At 38.1% G+C, this 26,612-nt stretch overlaps 1 protein-coding gene across 2 annotated transcripts in view; it reads right to left on the bottom strand.

Moving 5' to 3' along the window:
* The window catches only part of CYFIP1 (cytoplasmic FMR1 interacting protein 1), a 59,008-nt gene that overhangs the window by 30,114 nt on the left and 2,282 nt on the right, over positions 1 to 26,612 (bottom strand). For both annotated transcript variants that reach the window (XM_010084400.1, XM_010084407.1), the window contains 18 exons: positions 25,860 to 25,961; positions 24,441 to 24,622; positions 22,985 to 23,081; positions 22,720 to 22,848; positions 21,332 to 21,436; positions 21,069 to 21,160; positions 19,714 to 19,831; positions 18,905 to 19,027; positions 16,926 to 17,051; positions 16,453 to 16,619; positions 15,180 to 15,327; positions 13,167 to 13,320; positions 11,792 to 11,948; positions 11,141 to 11,237; positions 10,714 to 10,790; positions 10,512 to 10,620; positions 9,868 to 9,987; positions 6,980 to 7,179 (listed from right to left, as the gene is read on the bottom strand). In XM_010084400.1, coding sequence (XP_010082702.1) covers positions 6,980 to 7,179; positions 9,868 to 9,987; positions 10,512 to 10,620; positions 10,714 to 10,790; positions 11,141 to 11,237; positions 11,792 to 11,948; positions 13,167 to 13,320; positions 15,180 to 15,327; positions 16,453 to 16,619; positions 16,926 to 17,051; positions 18,905 to 19,027; positions 19,714 to 19,831; positions 21,069 to 21,160; positions 21,332 to 21,436; positions 22,720 to 22,848; positions 22,985 to 23,081; positions 24,441 to 24,622; positions 25,860 to 25,961 — 2,303 coding nt within the window. The remainder of the gene's footprint in view (positions 1 to 6,979; positions 7,180 to 9,867; positions 9,988 to 10,511; positions 10,621 to 10,713; positions 10,791 to 11,140; positions 11,238 to 11,791; positions 11,949 to 13,166; positions 13,321 to 15,179; positions 15,328 to 16,452; positions 16,620 to 16,925; positions 17,052 to 18,904; positions 19,028 to 19,713; positions 19,832 to 21,068; positions 21,161 to 21,331; positions 21,437 to 22,719; positions 22,849 to 22,984; positions 23,082 to 24,440; positions 24,623 to 25,859; positions 25,962 to 26,612) is intronic.

Here is a 26,612-nt window from a genome sequence, read left to right on the forward strand (position 1 = left end):
CCTGGAGGCATTCAAGGCCAGGCTGGATGTGGCTCTGAGCAGCCTGGTCTAGTGGTTGGCGGCCCTGCATATGGCGGGGGGGTTGAAACTAGGTGATCACTGTGGTCCTTTTCAACCCAGGCCATTCTATGATTCTATGATTCTCTACTCTAGCCCAGCCCAACAAAATGTGAAGCAACTAACAAAACAGCAAGAGCCTCTCACAGAGGAAGTTCCTTTTGCTTTCAAAATTGAGTCCTTGAGAATGAATGACACGTTCAAAGAACACAATATGTCTCTTTAATGTTTTGGAGTTTTCCCCCCAAAATAAACTCACAGCAGGAGAAATACTTTAGGTTAACACCTTTGAAAAAAATGTCAGGAGGAAGGGTATAAACCTTGTAGCAAAATTAATGTTTCAAAAGTTTGATCATACTTTAGTGTGAGCATGTACCAACACAAACCATGGTTAGGGAACAGCTTTACCTATGTAAATATGTAAGAGGATGACAAGAGAACTACAAAGATATGGAGAACTGCAAAAGAGAAGATCAAACAGCCCACTCCAAACTGAGGGCCCCAGAGTTTGAATAACTTGGGCAGAACTCTGCAGGCACAAGACCTCTCCTGAACAAGCCCTACAGACCTACTCCCCTGATGTTTCCTGTTAACTGTGTAAGGCACATTTTGCAGCACTACACTTTTAGTGCAGAAAGAAGTTAACCAACATTTACTTTAATTCTGATTCTGCTTAATGTTACTAGACTGAGCAAAACTATTGGTGCGTGTGTTTATGGGTTGGATGGCTACTTTATTTTTTAACTTGATGAAGTTAAATGGTAGTTTCTTGAAGAGGGAAGAGGAAAAACAGCTATTTAAGATGTGTACATACAAATGCTTGTATCAGATCAGTCTGTTCTGAGTGATAGCTGAGCAAACTAAATGCATCTAGGAAAAAGGTTTCAGGAAAGGAAGTTTGTGGTACATTATAGTACCATAAGATACAATTACACCTTGATCCATATTTGTTTAAAATATGTTTGTGTTTAATCAACACACAAAATAAATGATTCATTAATACTTTTTCCTAGAAAGAACACATTCTATATTTAATACATCTGTTTTCTAGCTGAAAACAAAAACAGCCATGCTAATAAAAAGTTCTTTCACCTAAAAATGTATAAATTGCACCATGTTGCTTACAATTATTTCCCCTGTGTTTCAGTCTGAATCATTCAATCTAACTTCAGAGCAAGGTTTTCTGTTTTTTTTTTTAACCTGTTCAAAAACAGGTATACCCACGGTTTCAGCCACTTATTCATATGTATTTCAGCCCTGTCTTTCCAAAAGTACTTGTACTTGCTACAGTCCAGAAAGTGCTTGCATTTAGAGCTTTTGAGAAAAAAAAATCATCATTTATGTATATTACTTTTGATACTCTCTATATATAATTTAAATCTCCTTACGTTTACATTTCCTCAGTTTACAAGTTTGTCCCCTTTTCTCTCACTTAAATAGCAACTGAACTCTTCTTCTTGAGAATACTTGAATCTGTACGCACAGATACTTCACTAATGAGTTCACCAGGGATGTTGCAAACATTTGATGGAGTTCACAGTAATCTGTAACATATGACAGTGCCGGGGATTACTCTATTCCCCCTTCTTTCTCTCCAAATCCTATTCCTTTTTAAACTGACATAAATTTTCAAGCCCTAAGAAAATCTCTGAAATTAAAGAAATCAGAAGAGATACCATGTCATTTGAGTTAAGACTGTGTTTCAGCGTGCAGATGTATTGGGCAGGAGCTGATTTGTTACCACTAAATTAAAACCCTCCCAAGGAAAAGAGCGTTTTAGAACATAAACATGGGTGCTTCCAATGACTTTGGAAACTGTAACTGTAATTATTAGTCTTTTCAAAAAGGTATTATGAATATATTTGAATTACAATTTCATTAGTGTCTGGGAGCACACCAGTCAGACTATATTTGTACAGAGAAGAAATCACAGCCTCAGAAATCAAATACTGGAGAAATACTTCTGAGACACAGTCCCTAGGTTTCACTAGCTCTGTACAAGCACAGGTAACTCTTGTGCGTTCACCAGTGCTCCTCTGCATTCTTGGAGGTTTCTCCATCTCTAATGTTTTAGACTAGTAGCAAAATAGTCTTAAAGCCTTCTTAAAGACTTGAAGCAAGCACCCATTATATACTTTCTTGGGTGAAAGACACTGAGAGAGGAAGGAAGGTTAAGAAAAGGAAGTAGGAGCAAGAGATACAGTCACTTGGAATCTTACAGAGGGACTACGGCTAAGCTTGAGGAAACAACAGCCTAAAGAGAGTGCATTGTTCTAGGAGGTATGTGACTAATAGCAATATACTATTCAGATAAATGTTAGAGATTTCTTCCCTCAAAACTAAGGGCTATATAGAAACCTTTACAGTTCAGCATCATCTGCTGTTCTTCAAACTCTTTCCATGTGTGTGTGTTTTCTTTGACAACCTGCTGGTTGGCTTCCTCCTGCTCCTCCTCCAAGAAAGAGAAACATTTATTTGAAGGACTGAAGCTCTTTGAATACCAATGATAAAGCTAGGCAAATTTTTACTTTCCCTCGGATACTGCTGGATGCAGGTTTTGGCACACGCCAGGATAATCAGTTCTTTTCATTTTTAATCAGTGTTGATGATCTCACAGCAATTTATCCATTTTAATCAATGCAAGTTGTAAGCAAAGTAGATTAAGCAGATGAAAAGCCTGCTGGCTTACCAAAGCTTTCTAACAGTGATTGTTAACGGACAACGTGAGCCCCAAAGTAAGTATTATAGGGATCAAATAATTTTATATCAATGTTTCTGTGATACCTACCAGAAAGGAGGTCGTAGTGAGTACTTTACAAACCAACCTAAATTATTCTGTGATTCTAATTACCATAATCTATTTAAGAAAATAAGGAGAAATCTGAAAGAAACCACTTAGGTCACTGAGCCTGCCACCTTGCTACTGCAGGCACCAGATCAGACAATTTCATTCATAAACTTCCTGAGCTTCATCTCAGAAGTAATAAGATATCACAATGCTCTCTCCCTGCTCATACAAAGTGTCCCTCTGCACTGCCCTGTCTAATTAGTATGAACACTTTCAACTTCCAGCCTTAGCTTATCCTGTTTACAAGATCTAAGGGTAGCCCCGCACCTCCTCTCTTAGTGAGTGCTAGATTTAACTCGCCTGTCTTGAATGTGAAGGTCAATATAGAGAGAACAGGAGGCTACAAACCGAAGTGTGAGGAAACAGCAGATGAAACAGAGCATGAAAAAGAACAGATATTCACCACTCCATTGCTATCACCTTTCCTTTTCGCAGAAAGATTTTTGTTTGTTTGTTTTTAGGTGGGGCAAGGTAGTTGACTAGAGTCACCTCTACTTTGCATGAGCCTACATCCCTGCAACATTTAGCTCTTTGTAGCAGAAACTAGGTAGTTTTCACAGCCAGTGCTGCATTTCAGGTTTGCTCCAGCACTGTCTGAAAGGGATGAAAATTTTTCTGAACAGTAACTATCATGGAGTATGTGCAAGACAAGAAGACACAGCTGTCCTCTTGTGAAAACCAGTCTCAAAAGCAGTACAAGAGAGACTGAGAGCTCGCAAAAGGAAGGGGGAGAGGCAGGCAGGAAGACTGAAAAATAAAAAGCTGCTCTTTTTTTCATTCTGTGACAAATCTGTATCCTCAGAAGAAACATGTCATACTGCATTTGGAAGAGTGCTATACACATAAATTTTCATCAGAGAATACAGATTTGGATAATGTGTTGAGAGGAGATGGAGCTACAAGTCTGACTACTGTCTCTGGAACCTTGTATCACTTGTGTCAAGACAACAGAAAATCCTCAATCCAAATAAATGTCTAGGCTGCCTCACACTTACTCCTCTGTTAGCCCTCAACACAAAACACGCTATCACGGAATAAAAAGACCAGCTTAGAATTAGTAAAAAAAATAAGGCAGAAAAAGGAACACTATAGATAGTGGAAGAGGAATAAAGAACAAAAATCTGGAAGTTGTCCTTGTGTCATTTGAATCCTCCGGACAGCCTTAGTCCTTCTAACTCCACAAAGATACAGGGGAATGAAAAAAGTACAGACACAGGCAGATGCATAACAAAGATTCCTCGTGTGGAAAGACCTTTGAACTGGAAAAACATGCAACTGGGGGCCAACATGAGAGAGGGCTCTTTTTAAAGAGCAACATAGAAAAGACAAGAAGTGGGAAATGGCTGTTCATAGTCACTTTCATTATAAGAACTGTCAGACAACAGCTTGAGAGCAAACTACAAGAGATACTTTTTTGTGCAGCATGCAGCATCACTGCAGACTCCTCACTACAGCACATCATTAATGCCAAAACTTCACATAACTTTAAAAAAAGGACTGGACAAAGCAATGGGAGGAAAAAAATGCCTGTAAAGGGTCAGGAATGCACCAACATCCCACCATTTTTGTTTTACAGAAACACCTGATTGTTGCTAAAGGCCAGCGCATTTCCTAGGAGGAAAATCACCAGAAGCCTCCCTTGTTTCCCTCCTCGGGCTCTGCATGGCTGCTGCCAGTGGCAGGACACTGGGCTAGAGAGGACTTTGACCTCACCTGCAGTTCATATGCTCAAGCCATTATTCAAAATTTTGTTCTCTTTCTTCCCTGATTGACAACTGATGGATTAAAAACACCCCTGGATTTCACTGCTAATGTCCATTCACAGAGGTCCCCTCACTCATCTCCCCATTCCTTCTCCACAAACTATTGTGCCCAAGTCTTGGACACAGCTGTGCAGCTAGCCAGCACTAATGAGACTTAATTTCAGAAAACTGGCAACTACAATTATTAAATTGCTAAATCTTTTAATAGCAGCTTCACTGTTTAATCTCAGTACTTTATCAGATATGAAAAAATGCCTAAGCCCCAAATAATTAAACATGCAATGTGTTTCAATACTTCTGCATTAATAGCCTTAGCTTTTGAACCAAACATGCAGGGTTTCTAAACACTTGAACTCTTGTACAGATGCTTGAAAGCATCACGTTCAATCATTCTTGGGAAAAGAGCTTCAAAAGGTACTGGATACAAGTTAATCTGACCAAAACCACTAATTTTAAAAGAAGGACCCTTACACCCAGGCTGTAGTCAAATTAATAAAAGGCAAACCACAGGTACTGAACATTTCCTGGGACCTCTACCTCCAACCCCTCACCATGAAGCAACCTCTCTGTTTTTCATCATGCTTATTTCTCTTTCTTCCAGCCTTTTGCTGTTACTTTTGTTCCCTTGCTTACATGTAGCTTTCATGCAAGACATTACTTATCAAGAGTCAAGAATTAAACTAGCAGCTCTCACAAAGCTCCTCACTGTGTACTCCTGTATTTGCACACAATAACCTGTACAACTGAATGCAGAGAGCTCAACAATTTAAAGCTCACGCTAACAGCAAGACAGCAACAGACATATTACATGTGCTTAAGAACTATAAAAGGGAGAGAAACTCCCTGTTCCCTCTCCCAGCAAAAATATCAATCGGCACCATATAGCATGTGCAACACACACAATAATTTTCTCCGCACTGCTGGTTTTGACTGAAACCGAAGTAATTCTGTGATGAAATTGGACACACGGTATACATACTGCCTAAGATCTGTCTTCCTATGATACACATACTGCCTAAGATCTGGGTCCCTTTATCATCACTTAAATTAATTATCCTGAATTAATTACCTGACAAGCTTGAGGATCAGCCCAACTCAATTCATGCATACAGATTTTGAAAAGACAAGCAACAGTCCTACAGCATCCTGCTAGTGTCCTTTGGCATTCCACCCTTGCTTCCCAACCACTGTGGTCCGCGGTATGGCAGTCCTTATAGCCAGAATGAACACAGACTGAATTGTTATAGGAGTTACTGGATGCCTTTAATTAAAGCTGACAGGCGAAGGATCAGCATTTCATCAAGATTTTCTTTTAATATTATGCTTCTGTGAATCTTAATACATCACACTGAATATTCTAATATTGATCTTCAGATACATAAACTGCCCAGTAGCTTCCTTGGAAATACATCCAATGCTCATGTGCAAACAGAAGTTTCTTGGCTAAAACTTAACCACAAAAACATACCTTTTTTTTTGGTTTTTTTGGGGATTTGTTTGGTTTTGTGTTGGTTTTTTGGGTTTGTGGGGTTTTTTGTTTTGTTTTGTTTTTCCAGACAGAATCTTAGATCTAAAATGCAACATAACCATCATGGAACATGTCAGACAGGGAAAGCCCTCCAAGGATAGAGTGAAAGATCAGAAGAGGCATCCTCCTCTTCCTACAGCTCAATATTCAATATCAGTTTACTGTCACTTCACAGTACTTTAACCCAAACCTGACTAAAGACTAAAAGCAACACAAATCCTAAAAACAGCACACAAGCAGGAAGCCCAGAAATGCAGAGTCCTAAGCACTACACCTTCTACTCATTCAAACTTTAGATCCTACCTTCCTCTCTCTACTTCCATTACTCCCTCTCCTTAAAGGCTGCAACTGTAGTTACAGTGAACATTGAACTCTTCCCTTCTCCAGTAAGCAATCCTTTTCTTCACATTAATGCAGAAAAAGGAATATAATTCTATTTCCATCATCTTACAGCTGAGGATCATGTTTACCAAAATATCTTCCCGATACGCACTTTGCAGTATTTTTGGACAGATTTTATTTTTCAGCATATCGTAGCTAAGTCATTAAAATGTCAGCATTAGGATGCTGTGGTTACATTTTGACTTCTGTGTGGACAAATAACAGGCTTTCATACATTTGACAGTACTTGGTAAAATGACTCATGCTGCTTCATTTCAAGTAAAGCATTCGAAGTCAAAAACACACTAAATTAATGGAGATGGACTTGCCAGCATTTGCTAGGAAAGAAGTTGCAGGAGGGTGGTAGAAGAACTGCTGCAAACAACAGGCTGCCATGCTAACCTGTTAGTGGATCCATTGTAGCAGTAGTTTGGAAGGAAATCATAATTGAGTTCCCAAAAGACATGAAGAGTGATTCTTCCATAAGGGGCTGACACATTGTGATTGGCTTCTCTGAACATGGCATCAAAGCTGTCCAAGGTCATGTATCTACTCAGAAGCTTGTGAGTCATTTTGTTTATCTCTATTAAGCCATCCAGCTCCTACGAAAAACAAGAGGAAAGAAAGTGAGCAGTGGATTTAATAAAGTGGAGAAACTTAACAAAGTACATAAATAACCTTGACCAAATAGAAGACTAGAAAGAAGTCAAAATGAACAATTGACTCTTCCCCGGTCTCTTACTTTAATGATAAGAGCTGCAAAGAATCAGTGCTCTTGGGATTGTTTTGTAACTCTCTCCCACCAAAACCTTCTGAGACCTTAAGGGTATTCATTAAAACCGGTCCTCACTGCAGATGTGTCTCAAACACAGATCTGTGCCTACTCTTCTTCCACTAAGCAAAAGTTAAAACTCCAACATTTGATTGGGGTCAGACATAGGCCAAGAAGCTTCTTCCGCATTTCCCACTTTACAAGCTATCACAAAGTAATTTCTGTTCCGTAGGGCAACTAGTGAACTAACTTTTGTAGCAGTATTAGCAGGAATAACATCACATTCACCATAAATCTTTCTCATGGTTTACTCCAGTGAAGAACGTACTAAGATGCCGTGAAAGACCAGACCCGACATTTGTTGGTTGTGAAGGTATCCACAAAATCATTAGCTGCACACTACACAACCATATATGAGCACTGCCTTTCATAATGTTTCTCCTCTTGACAAGAAATTCTCACTATGGTTTCTGGCACTTTTAAAAATAAAATTTAAAATAAAAAATAAAAAAATTAAAATAAAATCCATCTCTGACATCAGACACTGAAAACACCAAACACAAAGAACAGAACCTGCCACTCCAAAAAACCCAAGCACTGCTTTTAAAGATCGTTGTGCAATGACCTAGTGAAGGAATGTCCAGTGGCTTGGTTTAGCAGTGCATCAAGCTACTGGTCATCTTCCCACACAATGCTGTCAGATTTAACTGCTCCGTGTTTCAAAGGATTGTCAAACCTGTGAGTAACAGTTCCTTTAAAGAAAAGAACCACTATGATTGCTATTATCATATCTGAGGGGGAAAAAAAATAGCTCAGTCTTTTAACTACCTTAATTTAATTTCTTTAGCTTGAAAAACAGTAGAAATTGCTGATTAGTTAAGCTATTTGTATCAGTTTCTCACTGAGAAACCCAAGCATTTTTTAGCAGAAATTATTTTGCATAAAACAAAAAAAAAAAAAAAGGAGAAAGAAAAGGAGCATGGTGGAGGGACAACACTTTAGCCCTGACACTTTCTAACTCAAGGAGGAGTAAGAACCTGTGACCTAAGAAATACATCTTAAATCATTTTTGTTCACCTAGCCATTGAGAAAATCCTGCACATAACAGAGGAAAACTACATCTCAATAATTTAAAGTTATAACACCAAGCGCTGAAAAGTCAAGACCCTCTATTGCCTCAGTATTTGATTTATCTTCAGTAAAGAATGAAATTAAATCAAGGTAGTTAACTGCATAACAAAATCTCACTGGTAAAAAACTTATTACAGAAAGACCAATGGTAAACTTTCTTGCATAACTTTTAATTTATTTTTCAATCCAGTAGAACTGAACGTGTCTGATATTTTTCTTGTTGACTGCATATTTACTTGTCAAATTCATGCCATCTGGAAATAAAATTTGGTTTTTAGCATTTTAATCAGGAAACTAACTCAAAAGGACTCCTCAATATTGCACAGATGCTCTTCTTCCACAGTCACAAGTCAGATCTTGTTTCTCCACAAAAAAAAAGTATTTTTGTCATGCTACAAAACCAAGCTGCCTGGGTAAATAAACTCATTTTGAGTCTACCAGGCACAAGGCTGTTTTGTGTTGGTCTGCAATTTACCTACAAGCACAGACAGAAGCAGGCATTTACAAAAATTTAAATTACAAGAATGCTCATTTTCCTTGTTTCCTCATGGCTCCTAGTACATGCCTTCTTTACAGGTGATGTTTACACCTTACTCCGAAGGCCCTTAGTTACAGCAGGTTTATTTTTTTTCTGGGCAAGGAAAGAACAAGATTTTCAGCCTCAACAGGACCAGGACTTGCACAGTCCCACGTACTCCAGAGCACTGCATCAGGTCAGGCCAAAGCACTGTTTGACCAGAGATGCTAGTTAAGGCATAGGAAGAAAACAATCATGGTACATCAGAATTAATAAAGTCCACAATATACTACAATGGCAACAGAGGATTTGCCAGTATAATTTATGATGTAGCTGGAGGTGACTAAAAGAAGGCCTTCTGCAAGACTAAACTGCTTCTCTGGTACGAGGTTTTGTCAATCTAGACTTAGTAAACCAGACAAACTTCAACCATTGTATTGTATGATTTCACACTTGCAGAAAAACTAAAACAAAACAGAGAGAAAAGTTTTGTTATTTTTCTAATAAGACTGCTTAGATTATGTCCCATTTACATATATTTAACTAAGGTTTAGGATAAAACAAGTTTGCCTGTTAGGTATTCAGCCTCTTCTCCTTTTAGGAGTGACTGTACAACTACTTGCTGAGAGTATTTAGAGGACTCCTAGCAAGCTGGAGAAACCTGTATAGATTCTTCCATTAAAAAACAAATACAGATTTATAATGGGGGAAAAAAAAAGATTAGAAACAAGGCTAGATGTCTATCATTCTCAATGCAAATAAAAGAATTAAAAATTAAAGTAAATTAAAACAAACAAACCAAAACAAAACTAGCACCTAGACCCCAACTGCAGTGTCAGTGCTCTGGCAAAACTGCAACACAACACTCACCACAATGGAAGTCAAATCCTCACTTTCAAATCGACCAATTGCCAGTTCCATTGACCTGTACATGGCTGCTGAAATTCTCTGAGTGATCAGTCGGTTCAGGTCTATCGATCTACCAAGAAGCTAAATAAAAAAATACTATGAAGTTCTGAACTGAAAGTGAAATTACGAGACAAGCTGTACAAGGAGTATGAGACTCCACAGATTAACAGACTCTCACATGGTGAACTTGCATTCCAAGCACACAGAAACAAAGCAGACAAAATGTATAAATTCACAAACAAATGAGGTACTACAATTTACATCCCAGTTCTCACAAAAAGAACTAAAATCACATGTTGCATTTACATCTAAGTATTTACATCAGCATTTTATGCTTCCATGACATTGTGCCAACAACATATTGAAAACTGGTGAAAGACATTATTACGAAGGCAACGCTACCACATGTGACATTCCTCTTTGGCTTGTTTTTGCTTAACTGCAACAGACATTTGCATTAAATCAGGATCTTTTAAGTTTTTGTCAGTTATGCCACTTAGATGACAGAACATAAAGCACAGAAAGAGTTTTATATACCTACATAAATGAACACCATTGGAAAATTGCCAAGCAACTCGAATACAGCAGAGTACATATTAACTCACTTGGACATGTCTCTGTTTCAGCAGTGTCTCGTAGCGGTTAGCCTGTAGCAACTGAATGGTTGCTCCCTGATTCTTGCATTCTGAACGTAACCGTTTATCCAGAAGCAGGCTATTAAGAAGAAAAGAAAATGCTTAAAGTATGTTAAACAGCAAAGCAGAGCAGAAATGCATGAATAAAAGTTCTCACTACTGGAATAGCTACCTGCCAGCCATTGCCTTGTAGTACGCAAATATTTGGTCTGCCAGCTTGTAGACAAATTGGTCAAAACATAGGTTTACCTTGGGAGGGGAAAAAAAGGTGCATTTAGAGCTGCATAACATTGAAAGAGGGGAGCCCATCCAAGACCTCCCACTATTTATCAAACATAATGAAGAAAGTTAACGCATCCAAATTTCCCAGCGTAAGAGAGATGATATGCAGTTTTCAACATTAAAGGAAGGCATTTTGCACAGGTCTACAGCTTTCCTCACAACATATCACCCAACCAGTTAGCCATCTCCTGGTCTTTCTTCTCAGCTTGTTTTTTATCTCCAACTGTTCTGAATCTCCTATAATAGGTCTTGGCCTTGGTATAATTTTCACATTCAGGTACTGACTCTTTTTTGTCCAGTAGGTAAGGTTACCTTACCTCTGCCTCAATCTCATCATAGAGGAACTGCTTCTTGAATTTAGTAAGTGCATAATGAGCACTGTCATTATAGAGGTCCAAAGAATACAGAACATACCTGAATGAAAAAGAATAGAAAAAATGTTACATGTCTACAGAAATTATGATTCTTCAGGATGGTGTAGTCAACATGTTACAAGCCAGTCAATATTGTAATGTACATGTAGTTCATGCAAACAGGATCTTTTTTTTTGTTTTGTTTAAGTTTATGTAAAAAGAATCACACTTTCTGCTTTAAGAAAGTGTTTTGTTAGTTCAAGAATCTGTATAGATAAGTTTACAGTCTGAAACTTGTTTTCCATTAAAATGGAACTATACTTTTACCACTGTACATTATACTTGACATCTTGACAGTAAGGAAGGAGAATTCACTCAAGGAACTACATATTTGGCTGGTGCAATTATATGAAAGATTTAATATTTCAATTATTCACTTCAAACAGAAAACTCAGAGAATCTGGAAATCAGCAAATGTAAGAGGAAAATTGCATAAAGGTTCAGAATACCTTCTCAGTAACTGCTTGCTAAAACCAATTAAAGCAATAACATTAGAATAAGGAGTAGTAATCATTAAGAATAATCATTCAACTGAAGAGCACAAGTAGGTCTTACTCCATCATTGATGCCTCTTTGGTCTCCAAAATATGGTCTGTCAGAATCCAAGGCATGGACATCTCAATGGGAAACTGGATTCTTCTGCCCATGGTCAGCTCTAAGAAGAATTCTCTGAACCACAGCTGGGACAGATCACAGCATTGCTGCAGGGTTTCTTTCAGGATAAATAAGGCAGAGTTATACTTCTTATACAAGTACATTAAGAACAATACAACTGTGATTCTGATGATGCAATGTGAAACAAAAAAAGCAGGCATAAGTCACTAGAGCTATACATAGGCCAAATGTGTAAGCCAAAGTCAAAATGTAAAACCCATGACTTCTTCAAAGAGTTCTGAACTTCACGTTGGCCCCCACAGTGATGCCTTATTAGAGAAAAGAGCATGGAAGTGGACCAGACTACCAGTTAAATGGAAAAACTATGTACATCATTAAAGGGGGCTTTCTATCTTACTTTCTCAGTTGGGGCCTGAGAAAGCCATACACTGAACTTGGGAAGCAGCAGGTAAAGGAGACAAAACTGTACCGGATCCACCCGCACTATCTCTCCCTTTGGAGGACTCAATCACTCCACACGTTTCTGGTGATTAGATGGGCAAGAAATGACAGGGACACATGAAGGAGGGCTTAAACCAAAAAGTTTCTAAGGCCACTATCAAGGGCACGGAGGTGTGCTTCCCACCTCTACAGAAAACACTTGGCACAAGCCTTCTTGTGCGGAAGGCTTGAGAACCAAAATGGGAATGAACTCTTTACATTGAGATCTTCTGAAGACCTTTTGAAGTGCTGTTCCCCAGCAGCATTATGAGTGACATTAACAGGCTCCCCCTTCTCTGAGGGTAAAGGAGTCCGGTAGCAAAACAAAAATGAAAGACAACACAGCATGGTGACAACAAAGACTAGATACATTCAATGTCAGTAGGTGAATTCTTTAGGACAGCATGTTTCCGATTACAATTAACTGAATAGTAAGAGTAGTGAAATGACATCAAATTTACTACAACAGAGAATTTGTTTCCTCTGTACTTAGAACAGAAAAAAAAATCCCCAAAACACAAAAACTACTTCCTTTTTAAAATTTCAGTGTGTATAGGCTTATCTGTCCCTTGTTTATATAAACACATACATTAAAAAAACATAAAAGGGAGGTAACAATATGGAATTTGACGCATTATAAACAAATGTAAAACAAGTAAAAATAAAAATCCCACCATGATACTGAATGTCACATCTCAGAAAAGGTTTGGACAGACCAAGGCTTTTGATAAATAAACCAAATGTAAGTTAGCTTAGGCAATCGGAAACATTTTCCAGGTCGTGTTAGAGGTGTTAGGACATGCTAAGCTGGACACTGATCATCTATATATCTTACCACTGAAATTTATCAAATGAGTGTAGAAGAAAGACTCGCGATGGAATTTTTCTATGTCCAATATGGTGGGCCCCTCAAGGCTACTTCTCAAGGTTTTCTTGGAACCACTTTTGTCAGCAATGAGGGACTCTAACATAGTTCTCACCATGTAAAGCTGTATCATTAAAGGAAACAATTGTGGTGGAAAGGGGGGGAAAAAAGGAAAATACACACGGTACATTAGTCGAGCAACACTGAGAATTACTATCAGTAAGCGACTGCTCCACTTCAAATTGAAAACTGGCACTGTGTAAGTAAAAGCCTTTCAGGCGAGAGGAACAGATGCAACGCTAGCCTACGCACCAACACAAATGCCTACCCATGCCAAGGGGACCTCCACTGACACTTAGCAGCAGACCATTTGCAGTGGAACAGTTCACATCACCACAAAAGTAAAAGTAATAAGTAATATCTTACCACCAAAGTTTAAAAGAGGCGGATAGGTGTAGGACTGCCTCAGAAACTTGTGTGTCACATGCAATAGCTTTTCCAGTCCCAGAGACTTGAGCTGCTTCAACAGCTCAGCAGAGTTTAAGGACTCTGTCATAGTGCGAATCATGTAGAGCTAAAAACCAACAGACAGGGGCAGGCAGGGGAGAGAGAATTCATTAATAAAAACACATGAGTAAATAAGGAAAGGGGAAACAGAAGCAGAGAAAATGTGTTAGTTTGTTAAAAAATGAAAAGTAGCACAGTAAGCATGCAGAGAAGGACATACAGAAAGGTTTGTTCACTCAGAATAATCACAGCAATCCGGTGCCCCCTCAAGCAAAGGGAAAAGTTCTCGTTTATTTCAGAGGATGCTCAGAGAGCCATTAGCTTCTCAAATGATTTTGCAAAGATTTCCAAGTACTATCAATTCATACATAGCCATTTTAGAACTGCATGAAACTGAGAAAAACTGGAAAAATCTAAAAATCAATATATTTGCCGCCCTCCCCTTCCTCCTGTCAGCTGAGACAGAAGTGTGCCGGCCCAAGAGCAGAAAAAGCAGACAGAACCATGTACTCTAAACAGCCTGTTGCAGCCAGTGAAACAAAACCCTTAAACATACCAAGCAAAGGAGAAGCACGCTGGTGGTGATATTTAATTCTTTAGAAATCAAACAATTTTTTTCCAATTCCCAAACAAAAATCTTTATTAAACCCATCTTAGCACAATTTAAACAATTTTTTATTGCCCAAGATTATTATCCATACAAGCTCTCTTCCCCACAGGTTAACATATTCTCTTTACAAACCACAGTTGCCTTCAATTTTTCACCCCAAGTTCTCAGTACCTCATTTTCTCAGATGAGCTGTGAATACCAGACCATATACTCTCCAAACAAATTCACAAAGAAAATAAAAAAGATAATAACATGGAGGTAACAAGAATGAGCATCTAGGTATGGGATTTTAATGACTACCACAGAAAACACATTTGAAATACCTCTTGTTTTAGCAGCACAGCAGCAGATTAAATAGATTTTAGGGAGCAGTTTTATCATTCATTACTGAACAGTAAGAAGGACCTTGTCAGAAGTAAAATTCTCTCCCATATTTCACAGTCAATCATTTATATTTTAAGCATATTTTAAAACTACATAGACATCTATTGAATAATGGGATTTAACAAAAAAAAAAAAAACGACCAGCCATACCAGAGATGGGAGTCAGTCAAGAAATAACTAAAATAGTTTAAAAATATTATTTAAATAACATTAGGATCTCAATGAGAAAATATTTCTTCCCAGTAAGTCAAATTAAAGAGATTGAACTGCGCATCAGTATAGAAAGTGACAGCAACCCAGACAGAATTTTGGTTAAGTATATATAATTTTGTAAATATAAATCTAATCTGAGTTGATTTTGAACATTAACAAAAAAAAAAAAAAAAAAAAGACCCTTCAATTTTTAAATAGTTCAGGCCAGAGAGAAAACATTTCATGCAATAATTATTGACAGATATCACAACCACCAGACAGGAAAATACCTGAGTGCTGGAGGGTCCCACTGCACGCCTTGGGACCTTGATGTCAAAACCGCTTTTGGGGTCCTTCTCTCCTCTTAGAGCTGGGTCATTGAACGGCTCATGACCAGCTTCCCAGTCACAGACTGTCTTTCTGATGGCCTGCAAAACACTGAACACAATTCACACTACTTCAGACTGGCATGCATCCAAGCGCATTGAGGAGATCATTTTATTTTTTTAAGCACTCTTCCACAGCCACAGAAACTTTGCAACAGCATTCAGGAGATCAGGCTAACTCAGAGCAACTGCAAACAATTTTGCCAACAACAACAGAATTCCTGTTTCCAGCAGAACTCCAGAATTCATCTGGAATTTATACAAACAGCTTCATACTGCTAACCCCAAATACTGCACTGGCCTTCAGATACTTGTCAGAAACACAGCCTGCCATATCCTGTGGTGTGCTGAATGATCAAGCAAATGTCTACTCCCAGATCTGAGCAGGTATGAAAGTAATAGTTCCCTATTTCATGCAAGTCCCTGGGACAAAAAGACTCTCCCTGCAAACTTGGTAATTTGGAGTAATTTGTTTATTTTTAGCTTATGATAGTATTTTTGTGGCAGTCAGAGCATTTAGCATAGCCTAATTAGCCGAAGACTTTCACCTCCAAGAGGATTGCAATGAACTGTGTGAGTAAACAAATGGTAAACAAGTCAAGATTAAAAGCAAACAACTACAGACAAAAAAATAAGGCTGGGAAATGCCACCAACCAGTGTCGCAGACAGAGCACTTGAAGGAAAGCTTAAGACTTATAAGTCAAAAGCAGCAGAAGCTGAGAAAGACGGCAGAATGCTAGGAGGGCAGAGATGAGACTATAGGGTAGGACGTAAACACAAAACATAAGGAAAGGAAACACTGGAATCATAAGGAAGGACGATAACGTCTTTCTTCAAAATAAAAATAATAGACTTGCTTTCAATACTACAGTACTTATCTTTCCTTAAAATAAAAATAAACTACAGGCAACATAAGACCTCCTGTTGTAGTCCTAAGTGGCTCAAGACAGCCTGGATTCTTACTGTAGCCAAGTTGGCAGCCATTCATTTTTCACTCCAGACTTCAGCCTTCTTCAACTTCCAATACATATTCATCCAAGTTAACTTTGAATACAGACAGTCTCGTAGGGGAGTACAGACGTAAAGAGGCAAAATTTAACAGCTGTGCAATTCTGGAACAAATTTAGTAAGATTTGGAGGAAAGAATACAGGAGAAGATGAAAACAAGAATGTTACCTCTGAATCACATTTTTCTTCTTTTTAATGGCTTGTCTTAATGGCTCTCTAAGTGTGACCTGAGCAAAGTCTTGAAGAGCTGCATAAATAGTATGGCGAATGGCATGATTGAAAACACTTTCCATCCTTCCCATCAGCACCTGAAGACCTTTGATCATGGCAATCACCTGCAAAAAAAATAAAAAGTATATTTTTCTTACTTTGTCTGTAAAATTGTTCAAAAAGCCCCCCCCCCCTTTTTTTTTTAATACAGAAAATTATAAAAAGGGAATTAACAAGTTCCAAAAGTTGGGGTTTTTTTTCCAATAGTTTTCCTGTGCTCCTCCTACAGACTGAATGGATGAAAACAGGCTCTTTCAGAGTCAACACAGGGCCTGCGGTCTTTTTGCACTAGGTATAGAAAATGCTTATAATATTTTCCTTTGTATAGAATTAATCTTTGGAAAATCTCTGTAAAAAAAGATTTATCTTACCTCAACCAAAGCAAACTTCTCCTCACTGGTATAATTGTATCTTGTTGCTCTTTCATACTCTTCCGCATTGTCTGGACAATCTTTATTAGAATATTTGTCAGTTGGATGTACCAGCTTCCACGAATACTGCAGTTCACACAGCAGAACAGGGAGAAAAAAGATGGGGGGGGGAAAAAGTCCTGAGAAATACAAAACATAGCTAGACACAAATAATATCCTTTAAGAAATACTCCAGTTTTTTCAAGGATATCTGAAAAATAATATTTGGTACTGTTCTCAAAACCTGCATAAAAATCTGAAACTACCATCTAGTGGAAATGCCAAACAATAATTTGCCTACCAAATTTTCTTGAAAGCCAGTGATCCTTTATTAGCTCAAAAAATGCAATTGACACTCAGCAAGTAATGAACTTCGGAGTATTTTCTACTGAGCAAATGCTAGTGTGGGCAAAAGTTTCTTCTCCACTTCAAGCATGATAAACACAGAGAGACCTCAGAGCATAACAAAAAAATCCATCATCCACACACAAAAAGAGGAGCTTCCAATTTGGCCAAATGTTCACATTTAGAATTCAAAAGACAACTGGAAAATTACAGGTTTTTGGGGTTTTTTTTAATGTTTACTAGGCTTAAAGGTGTGGAAATAGCTGTATTATCTGTGACAATATTGTCTGAACAGCATGCATTTCCCTTAAATACTGCCTTTCCAGTCACTGAAACACAGCTCAAAATGTTCCTGAGCAGTGTCAGGCCGATCTAATATCCATCAGGGTACATCTAGTGAAAAATCCTAGTCACATTCAAATACAATTTTTTCACAGTTTGAGTTCAGTGAATAGTAAGTTCTGGTTGATATTATTTTTATGCAAGCATTAGATTACAGAGCAATATAAATTTGCCTACCATAATGGTCTAATATTTGCACCAATTAACCTAAGGTAAAGTATAGCATCACACCCTGCAACCTAAGTGCTACAAAGAGGACACCGGGGAAATTATTAAACAAAGATGAAGTATTTTAGGGGCATTAAGTTCACAGGGTTAAGTTGGACATCAAATGTATGCTGAAACTTCTTATATGAACATAATGCATGTAACAAGGTTCGTGGATACTGAGTGAATGCAGAGGACAGGTAGATAAGTAGGATACTCCAAAACAGAGTAAATTCTCAGTAGGAGGATAGGAAGAAGGTGAACACAGTCTTACATGGGAATACATGGGATTTCCTTACTTAAGGGAATCCATACAAATCAGAAAGACAAAGAAAAGCAGTGATAACAGGCAAAAAAACTTGCTGTGGTCCTCAGAGAAAGTTTGTTCTGGAACTGGGAGGATAAAAAGAGATCTAAAAATTAGAGACTTTCTACAGAGATATAATAAAATATAATTTCTACAGAGATATAATAAAATTGAAAGATTGTCACAATGAAGAGAGAGCCTGAATGCAGCAATTTGCAATGACAGAAATAAAGGAAGCAAGTCTGAGAGTGGCAGAGGCCAGAAATAGATGACAGCAGCCTCTCTTAAGAAGGAGAACAAGATTTTCACCATCAAATACACTGCTGATTTAAATAGGAATAGGATAATACAGGAAAAAGCATGACTCATCTACTGTCTTTTAAAAGAGACAGTTAAAAATACAAAAGAGAAAGAAAACTCAGTCTCTAGCTGTGCCCACTGTGACTACACTGGATTCATGTCATGCACCTGTCCATTAAATATAACAAGTTGAATGTACTGTATGAGATTGTACATGCTAGTGGGTCTTCAAAGCAGCAACAGTACTCCTAGCCTCTGAGAACTTCATGTGCCTTCCTCTAAGAATGTGGTTTGGAGCTGGAGGAGAAAAGGACTGAAAGAAGAAGGAAGAGGGGAATTAAGGGAAAAAACCACATGTTTTTCACTGCATTAAAGCAAATGTGTCCAGCCTCACCAGGCTGCCTCTTTTTCATCTGGTTTCATTCCCCAGGTAACATACCACTTCCATGACATGTGCACTCCACTGGGAGAGAAGCTGCAGGCCTTGGAGAGAGAGATCAAAGAGCTTCCGATACTCTGCATCTGTTTTTTGAGCTTCCTGTCGACCAGACCCAGTCACCACCTACAACATTATTAAACAACAGAAAAAACAAACAAACCCACATCAGAACATGCTGCATCCAGCATCCATAGCCAAATTTCTATATAGATTTCTTTTAAGCATTATAACAGCGAGATGTACCAACATCTGCATTACTGTCAACTTTTTCTTCTAGAGACTTACACGTGTTGGAAACTACTGGTATCCCTAATCACCAAAATGTTGTTGCAGATGAATTCAAGATACTAATTATATGTATTATATGTATGTTATAGATTCTATATATGTATACATGTGTGTATGTGTGTATACATGTACATTTCTTTTTCTTTTTTCTCCTTTATTTTCCTTTAGCTAATCTCTTAACTTTTGGTTTCATTTAAACTGCTATGAGCACCGGTTGGAGTAAGGGCTAGACAAGCTATTCCAAAAGAGACATGCCAAAAGTTCTAGGACATATATATCCTAGACAGACAGAGAGATAGACAGATATAGGCAGAAGAATACTGCAGTTTGCATGATGTATTATTATTTTACATTTAAATAGTGTAAATACCATTCAGAGATTGAGTACTAGTGCTGCAGCCAGCTTGTCTTGATTCAGGGGATCAAGCTTTGTCATTCAGCTAGCCTGAGGTTTACCTGCTCTTCACACCACTCTTAATCAGTGACATGAAATTTGCATTAATAGCTCTAATTCCACACACCTCACTGTTGCTGTAACGAGCCAGTTCTGATATGAAACGCATATGGTCTTCTCTGATTTGGATCATCTGCTCACATATATTGTATTGGGGACTGCTGCTGGAAGACGTGCACGTCCATCTGTTTCAGACAACAAAATAAACCCACCTAAATCAGTTTAGGTAATAAACAATAGAAGTGATACTGCAAAAAAAGAACCATAACACATGAGGTTTTAAAAAAATGTTCCTTCTCCTCTATTTGAGGCCTTTCCTCTCCTCACACCTCTACCTTTGAGCCAGCACAATCTATCAGTGATGGATTGCCCTTCTGAATTCAAACAGGACTTCTTCCAGGTCTTAAAAAACCCCTGCTTTCTTTTCTTTTCTGCATTTTTTTAAAGGCTGCTGCTATGAAATAATAAACCAGAATCTCTCTTCAGGAGCACACACTTAGGGACAGGACCAAAAAGTATTGAAAGGCAGGGCAGAAGTATAGGTACAGGTTGCAAGATACACCTAGCTACCTTCAGACTGATTTTTGTTATTCTTGTTTAACTATGAGCAGCCTACAGTATGCTCCCAACTATAAAAAAAGGCATTATTAAATACTATCAACATGTTATCAAGGGACACAAAAGACATGCTACCAAGAACATCATGTTAAGTAGCCTCCTATTTTTAGTAGCTCAGCAGGCCTACTGCTGTTGATTTTCTCATAGCAATTTCATGCAGGTTATGAGTTTTTCTGCAGGAATTAAAATGCAAAGCACTAAATTCTAAATTCATGTAACTGCATTGAGGGAAGGTCTTGGAGGAGCATGGAAACATTCACTAAAACAAAGCAATAATCATAAACCATGGAACCATTTATGTAAAAACTGGCTGCATCTTCCAGTTATTTTGCTGTGCTGTACACCTAGCCAAAAAAAAATAAGAGGGGGGAGGCAAGCTAAGTTGCTGCTCCATAGACATTTATACACATGCCTATTTACCCATGCACTACTACTGCTCACCTGGCTTAGTAAAATCCTTCATTTCTTTTAAAGAAAGTTTCATATTTAAAGGAAAAAATAAAAATCAAATTAGTAAAAGATAAAATTCATTTCCTCCAACCCAGGTGATAAGAAATGTCACAGATTCAAAAATGATCTTAGCAGTGTAGAAAAGTCTTTAAACAATTTGTTTCTCTAGTTGTATGTACTACATGAAGTACACTAACAGTGAAATACCCACACCAACAAGTACACCAAAGTGAAAATCCTATTAAAGTAATCACCACAGACCCACAGACTAATGGACGATTATGAAAATATACTCCAAGGGTCTGACTTTCCCCAGTCCATACACGCTCCTCTTTGTTTCCTTCTCCCCCTTACCTGGATTTATTTTCCTCATAATGGGCACTGGTCTTAATGTATCTTGCAAGTTCAATCTGCATGTCACCAAACAATGGGACAACCTGCAACTGCTGTACACAGGGAATACATATGATTAGATAAGTTAAACACAAATCTTAGTGAGAGGAAACCATTGTTTACACATATTATAGGCCAAAGTGATCCTCATTCTATTTAATTATATCTAAAATGCAAAGGGAATTACCTTTGAAAACACATATTAAGATCACATCTTAACCAACCTTAAAGAACTTGTCTATCTTGGCTAAATTTATCCTTTTCTTTGCATCCAGCTTATAGATGTTACTGACACTTCCATCCATCAGGTACAATCCAAAGCCCATAACCTGAAAAAGAAAAAACCAAACCTCTCCACAAAAGAACCTCAGAGGCAAAAATCTGCTGCAGGAAGACCATTCTTCATATAATTAAAAAAAAAAAAAAAGTAATATTTTAAACACACAGTCTTGAAACACTCACCCTCCTTCAAACAATATATGTTCAAATACACACATTTCTGTAGTATTCTTTTATTATATGCATATTAGTAGTTTTTACATTAACATTAGCCTGATCAGTTATCATTAAAAGATGCTACTTGTTTGTATAAAGATTTAGCATACAAAAAAATGTCACTGAATACTAGAGTCTGTCTGGTTTAGACAGGTTTGTTTTACTTTCATTTTATTAAAATTCTGTATGTGCAAACTGATCTGTAACAGAATTTTAGATCTAACATCTCAGAGCTATTGCTTTTTATGGCTTCCAGCATATCTCCGAACTATACACACAAGAGCTCAGAAGCATCCAAAAAAAGTCTAATTACATTTTACCCAAGCTATTAACTTAAAGTTATAATTCAGTAGTTATTACAATAGCAGGAGCTGAGCATTAGCCACTTAATGTGTTCTAAACATGCATCTACTGAGCAAAAGGCTTAAATATGAAAGACGCATTGGCCATCCCGGCAGACAGAACAGAAATGTTCTACAGTTCATGCATTGGTTCAGGATGCTTCCATTTGGTCCTAATAAACAGAGCTCTTCAGAAGTTAAAAACTGAAGTGACTCAAAATATTCGTCATGAGGCAAATTTACAATTCTTACTCTATACCTTTCCTACCACCGCAAGACATGCAGGTGGTAAGATCAATCACACTTCATATTGCCCAGAACTCTATTACATGTACATATTCCAGATCACTAAATTTATTTACTTACCCTAATTTTACGCTACTTGTTCCCTGAAACCTTTGATACACAGCCTGACCTCCAAAAGTTTTTTATACAAACTTGCCACATATCTAAAACTAAAACATAGTAGGTCCTTTCTGTTGTCATACTTCATAGAAACACAATTCCATAGAATTGGCTTCCTAGCAAGGCTGCAGTTCAATTGGGTCAGCTTTAATTTATGAAAAACAAAAATGGATTAGAAACTTTCTAAATAGATTTAGCATTCAATATAACAAAGAGATAATGGAGAGGGAAAAAAAGAAAAAAATAGTTATTTCATTAATCTGTTTTTTTTTTTTTTTAAAAGGCAAAACAACAACAACAAAAAATTAGTTTAGACACCTGTGTCCTGCCTAAACAATTAATTTTTAATTTTGTACCAGAAATAAACTTACTTTTAAAAGCATATGTTTCTCACTGGGAGTTAGATACATTTTGTTCTCATAGTAGTCCACACACAAATTTACAATATCTGCAAGCAGTTCTTCATAGCCAACAATCACCTCCAACTGCTGCTGTAAAGACTGGGAAAAGAAGAGGATACTAGTCAACTAGTTATACTCCCTGGGGAACAACAATTACTACCCAAACTGGAAGAGTTTTATTTTAATAGTTTTGTGAAGCATTAGTTATTTTTAAAAAAAGACAATTAAAGCTTACCTGTGTAATCTTGTTGTGGTTGGCGAGGAACATGGAGAGGTTCTGGGATTCTTGAATGGACTGAGGATCTGCCATTTTCCGCAGGAACTGAGCAGCTCTTTGAAAACAGAAGAAAAAACAGTATTTTCCTTCAACAGGACTGACTGTAACCAAATCTGTCCCCTCTCAATAGAAACACATTCAACACCGAATCTACCAGGGGAACTGTAAGTTGCCAGTACAACAGTACATCATTCACTGCCTATTGTCAACCTCAGTGCATCTCCCACTCCAAACTCCTGAAGCAAGCAGAAACCTGACAGACATAGCCAGTACTTTTTTGCCACAGCTTTATAAAAGTGAGTTACCCAAACACAAGCTATGGACTTGACAAATCTGTGTCAAGAGCCTGTTTCATAAAAGATAAAGTGAAGGTTTTTTAGCAAAATAGCTAAAAAGGTGAAAGTTCACTATGAGAGAGATATGGACTTAATGGTTCCCAAATGAACTGTTTTCCAAACCCAAATCCACCACTGCACCCTATTTAAAAGACCGAATCCAAATCAACCCAAAAACCATTGGGTATATCCCTCAACTGCTGGGGGAAGCAGTGGCTCTATAGACCCAAGCCACGCAACAACCCAGGAAAAGTCAGCCTTCCAGAAAACAGTGCCCTTCAGAAACACCCTTCCAAAGAAAAAGAATGCAAACCAAATAAGTTTAAGAGGTCTCCAGCCACAACTTCAAAAGGCAACTACTGGTAGAGGCAGAAATTAAATCTCATGTAAGTGGAAGCAGCACAGACAAAATTGGCTAGTCATTGCCTAAATGGTTTTCTTTATGAAAGACCACAGAGGTTACAGCTGGCATAAAGACTGTCTTCTCCTGCTGCTCTGACCTCCACGTTCAACAGAAGATACCCAATACCATCTGGCAGCTCAAGCACAAAACTTGGCCACCCTTCTCTCCTTGCTACACCTGCGGTCATGACGACCTTTAACAGCAAAGCTGAAATGTCTTTAAGAAGCAGCATAACAACTCCCAGCTACAAATGTCAAAAGTGGATGACAAAAATAGAATAGAATAGGACAGAATAGAATAGACTTGAAAAGAATAGAACAGAATAGAATAGAAGTAGCACAAGCCACCAGAAAGCCAGTTGCCTCTCAAACTTAAAAAGCTTTATTAAGCAAAGTATATTCATTATGTTTAGCATACACCAAGACAGAAGTATTTGACAGCTTGGCATTAAAAGGCAGAAGAACCTTTTGCTGCTGGAAGAACGGCATAAAGAAAACAGATTTACTGATCTGCCTAATTGCAGTTAATGCACCTCTAATTTCAGGGTAACCTGTCCCAAGGTGAAGGGAGTGCTTTTGAGGAGAAAGCTGTCAGAAAAAGAGCAACTGCTGCCATCTTGCGGGAGGCCTGTATCCTGGCAGCAGAAACCCGGGTCCTGTTGCTCCTTGCCACTTACCGCTTGTAGGCTGAATGGTCATTCTTCACGCTGCACTTCATATTTTTCAGCTCATCCAAGACCGCAAACATGTTGATGAATTTCCCCAGCGTGATCAGATATGCTTCAGACACAAAGTCCTTTCTCCTCTCTGCGTGGCACAAGCGTCTCACCTCCCCACAAAACCGCTCAATCGCATTTCTCTAATGAGGGGGGGAGGAGGGAAAGAAGAAACAGAGAGTAAAAGTCACGACATTTCCAGAAAAAAAGCTTAATCGCACGACTGGAGTTGGTCCAATGAAAAGCACCACTGAAGCAGAAAAAATGTTTCAAGCATGCAAGGCTAACAAGAACCAGCACAGCTCCACCTCTGTGTACTTGCTGTGTGCCACAAGTGTCACCAGTGATTTTTGTCACAGAGTTTGCCTGGCATAAGTGGTAAGGTTGTTCTTTGCAGACTAAAAAGCCATAGAAGTTTTAAATCCCTTTGAAACATGCAATTTAATCTTCTTTAGTGAGAAGGTGTATATGCATTAAAAGGCAGATTATAGGTATATTCTCTTAAAACAGAAACCCCCCACAGCGCACTGATTAATAGCGGTACACACCAACTCACAAAATCATCCTGCCACATGTTTATTTGAGGGCTTATTTCCAAGCGTCCATTGGGGCCATTGGATATGGAAATTACAAGTACAAAAAAAGACAGCAACTTTGAATGTAAAGAGGAATCTGTTCTGAGTTTAGAGCACTAATCTCCTTGAACAAAAGGAGACTGTAGTCAGCAAGATCCGCCAGCTGGGGAAGAGGACAGGAAATATTACATTTCATTCAATCTCCTCTTCCTGTGTGCTCTGGGGCTCCCGGGCTCTAGCTGCTCTGGCTCCCTATGAATAATGCCTGGAAACATCCTCAGTCCATTGAACCAAATGTCAAGCTGCCAGCATGGGAGGAGAAAGCAAGACAGACTGCTATTCTCCAGGGCCCATGTAGCTCCGGTGGCTGGAAGGTCACAACAACTGGCGTAGCTTGCCTCAATTACGAATTTCCATAGCAAAGTTGCACCTGCTCCTCTGGTGTCCAGACTTGTGGATCCCTCACCCCCCACCAAATGGTTTCTGTGCCAAGATGCTTTTATGTATACATGTGAGACATTATATTTCTGTTTCCTTTCTTCCTAAAGTGCCAGAACTGTCCCCATGCGCTACGTAGGGACTATATGCAATTACCTTTCATTTTATGCTGAAAGTCTCCATGGAGATTGCCTTAAGCTTTTAAGATCAGCATTAGAAATTCTGCCCTACTGAGAGACAATATGGGTTGTTTTTTTCTTCAAAGTATAATGGTCAGGTTCAGTATTTGAGCACACAATATCAAGCATGCAAAACAGGAATATAAAAATAGAAGCCTAGTGACAAATTTTGTTTCCATTTCTTTTACCTGAAAGTACATAAAATTCATCAGTTTTGTGACTTCTGGCTCCAGAACTTCCACAGTTTTCTCATAAATTTCTACTCTGTTAGGCTGCTCATTGCACTTGACCTGAGGACAATTAAAGAGATCATTACACTTGGAATTTTTCCTGATAAAGCCTCAGAAACTAAGATCCTCAATGACAACTTGAGAAAATGTATTACCATCCCAAAGAGACAAACTTAAGGCATAAATTGCCTATTTTGGTAATTTTATGCTAGTCTTCTAAGATGAAATGTGTGTGTTAAAAAAAAAAAAAAAATCTAAGATTTTTTTCTCTATTACCTTACAGCAAATAATTTAGTTTTCAAACACCTCTGTATGGTTAGGACAATTTTCTTCCCACATTATTAAGCCACTCGCTGAAAGTCATGCACTAAAATAGGGCCAAAACCAGAAATTAAAACAGATTGCCTGTTTTCCACTCTAAATATTTAAACAACAGGATAAGCCTTCCTTGCATTTCAGTACAAAAATAATTGCATTATATACTCCTTATAAAGAGGCAGATGTCGGCTCATGGTTATAATTTTGCTTTCATCAGTTTTCTGATGCATCTTAATATTCTTCCCACCCCCATGCAGCCATCCCTAGACACTTGAGACTGCCTATGGACTTCTCAGCTATTCACAGGCTTTTAATTTTCATACAGATCAACAAAACACTGCACAGCTCTGACATTCAGTAAATTACCACCTAGGATGTCTAGAAGCTTAAATG

This window comes from Pterocles gutturalis, unplaced genomic scaffold, assembly GCF_000699245.1.
Source record: "Pterocles gutturalis isolate BGI_N339 unplaced genomic scaffold, ASM69924v1 scaffold37051, whole genome shotgun sequence".
NCBI lineage: Eukaryota > Metazoa > Chordata > Aves > Pterocliformes > Pteroclidae > Pterocles > Pterocles gutturalis.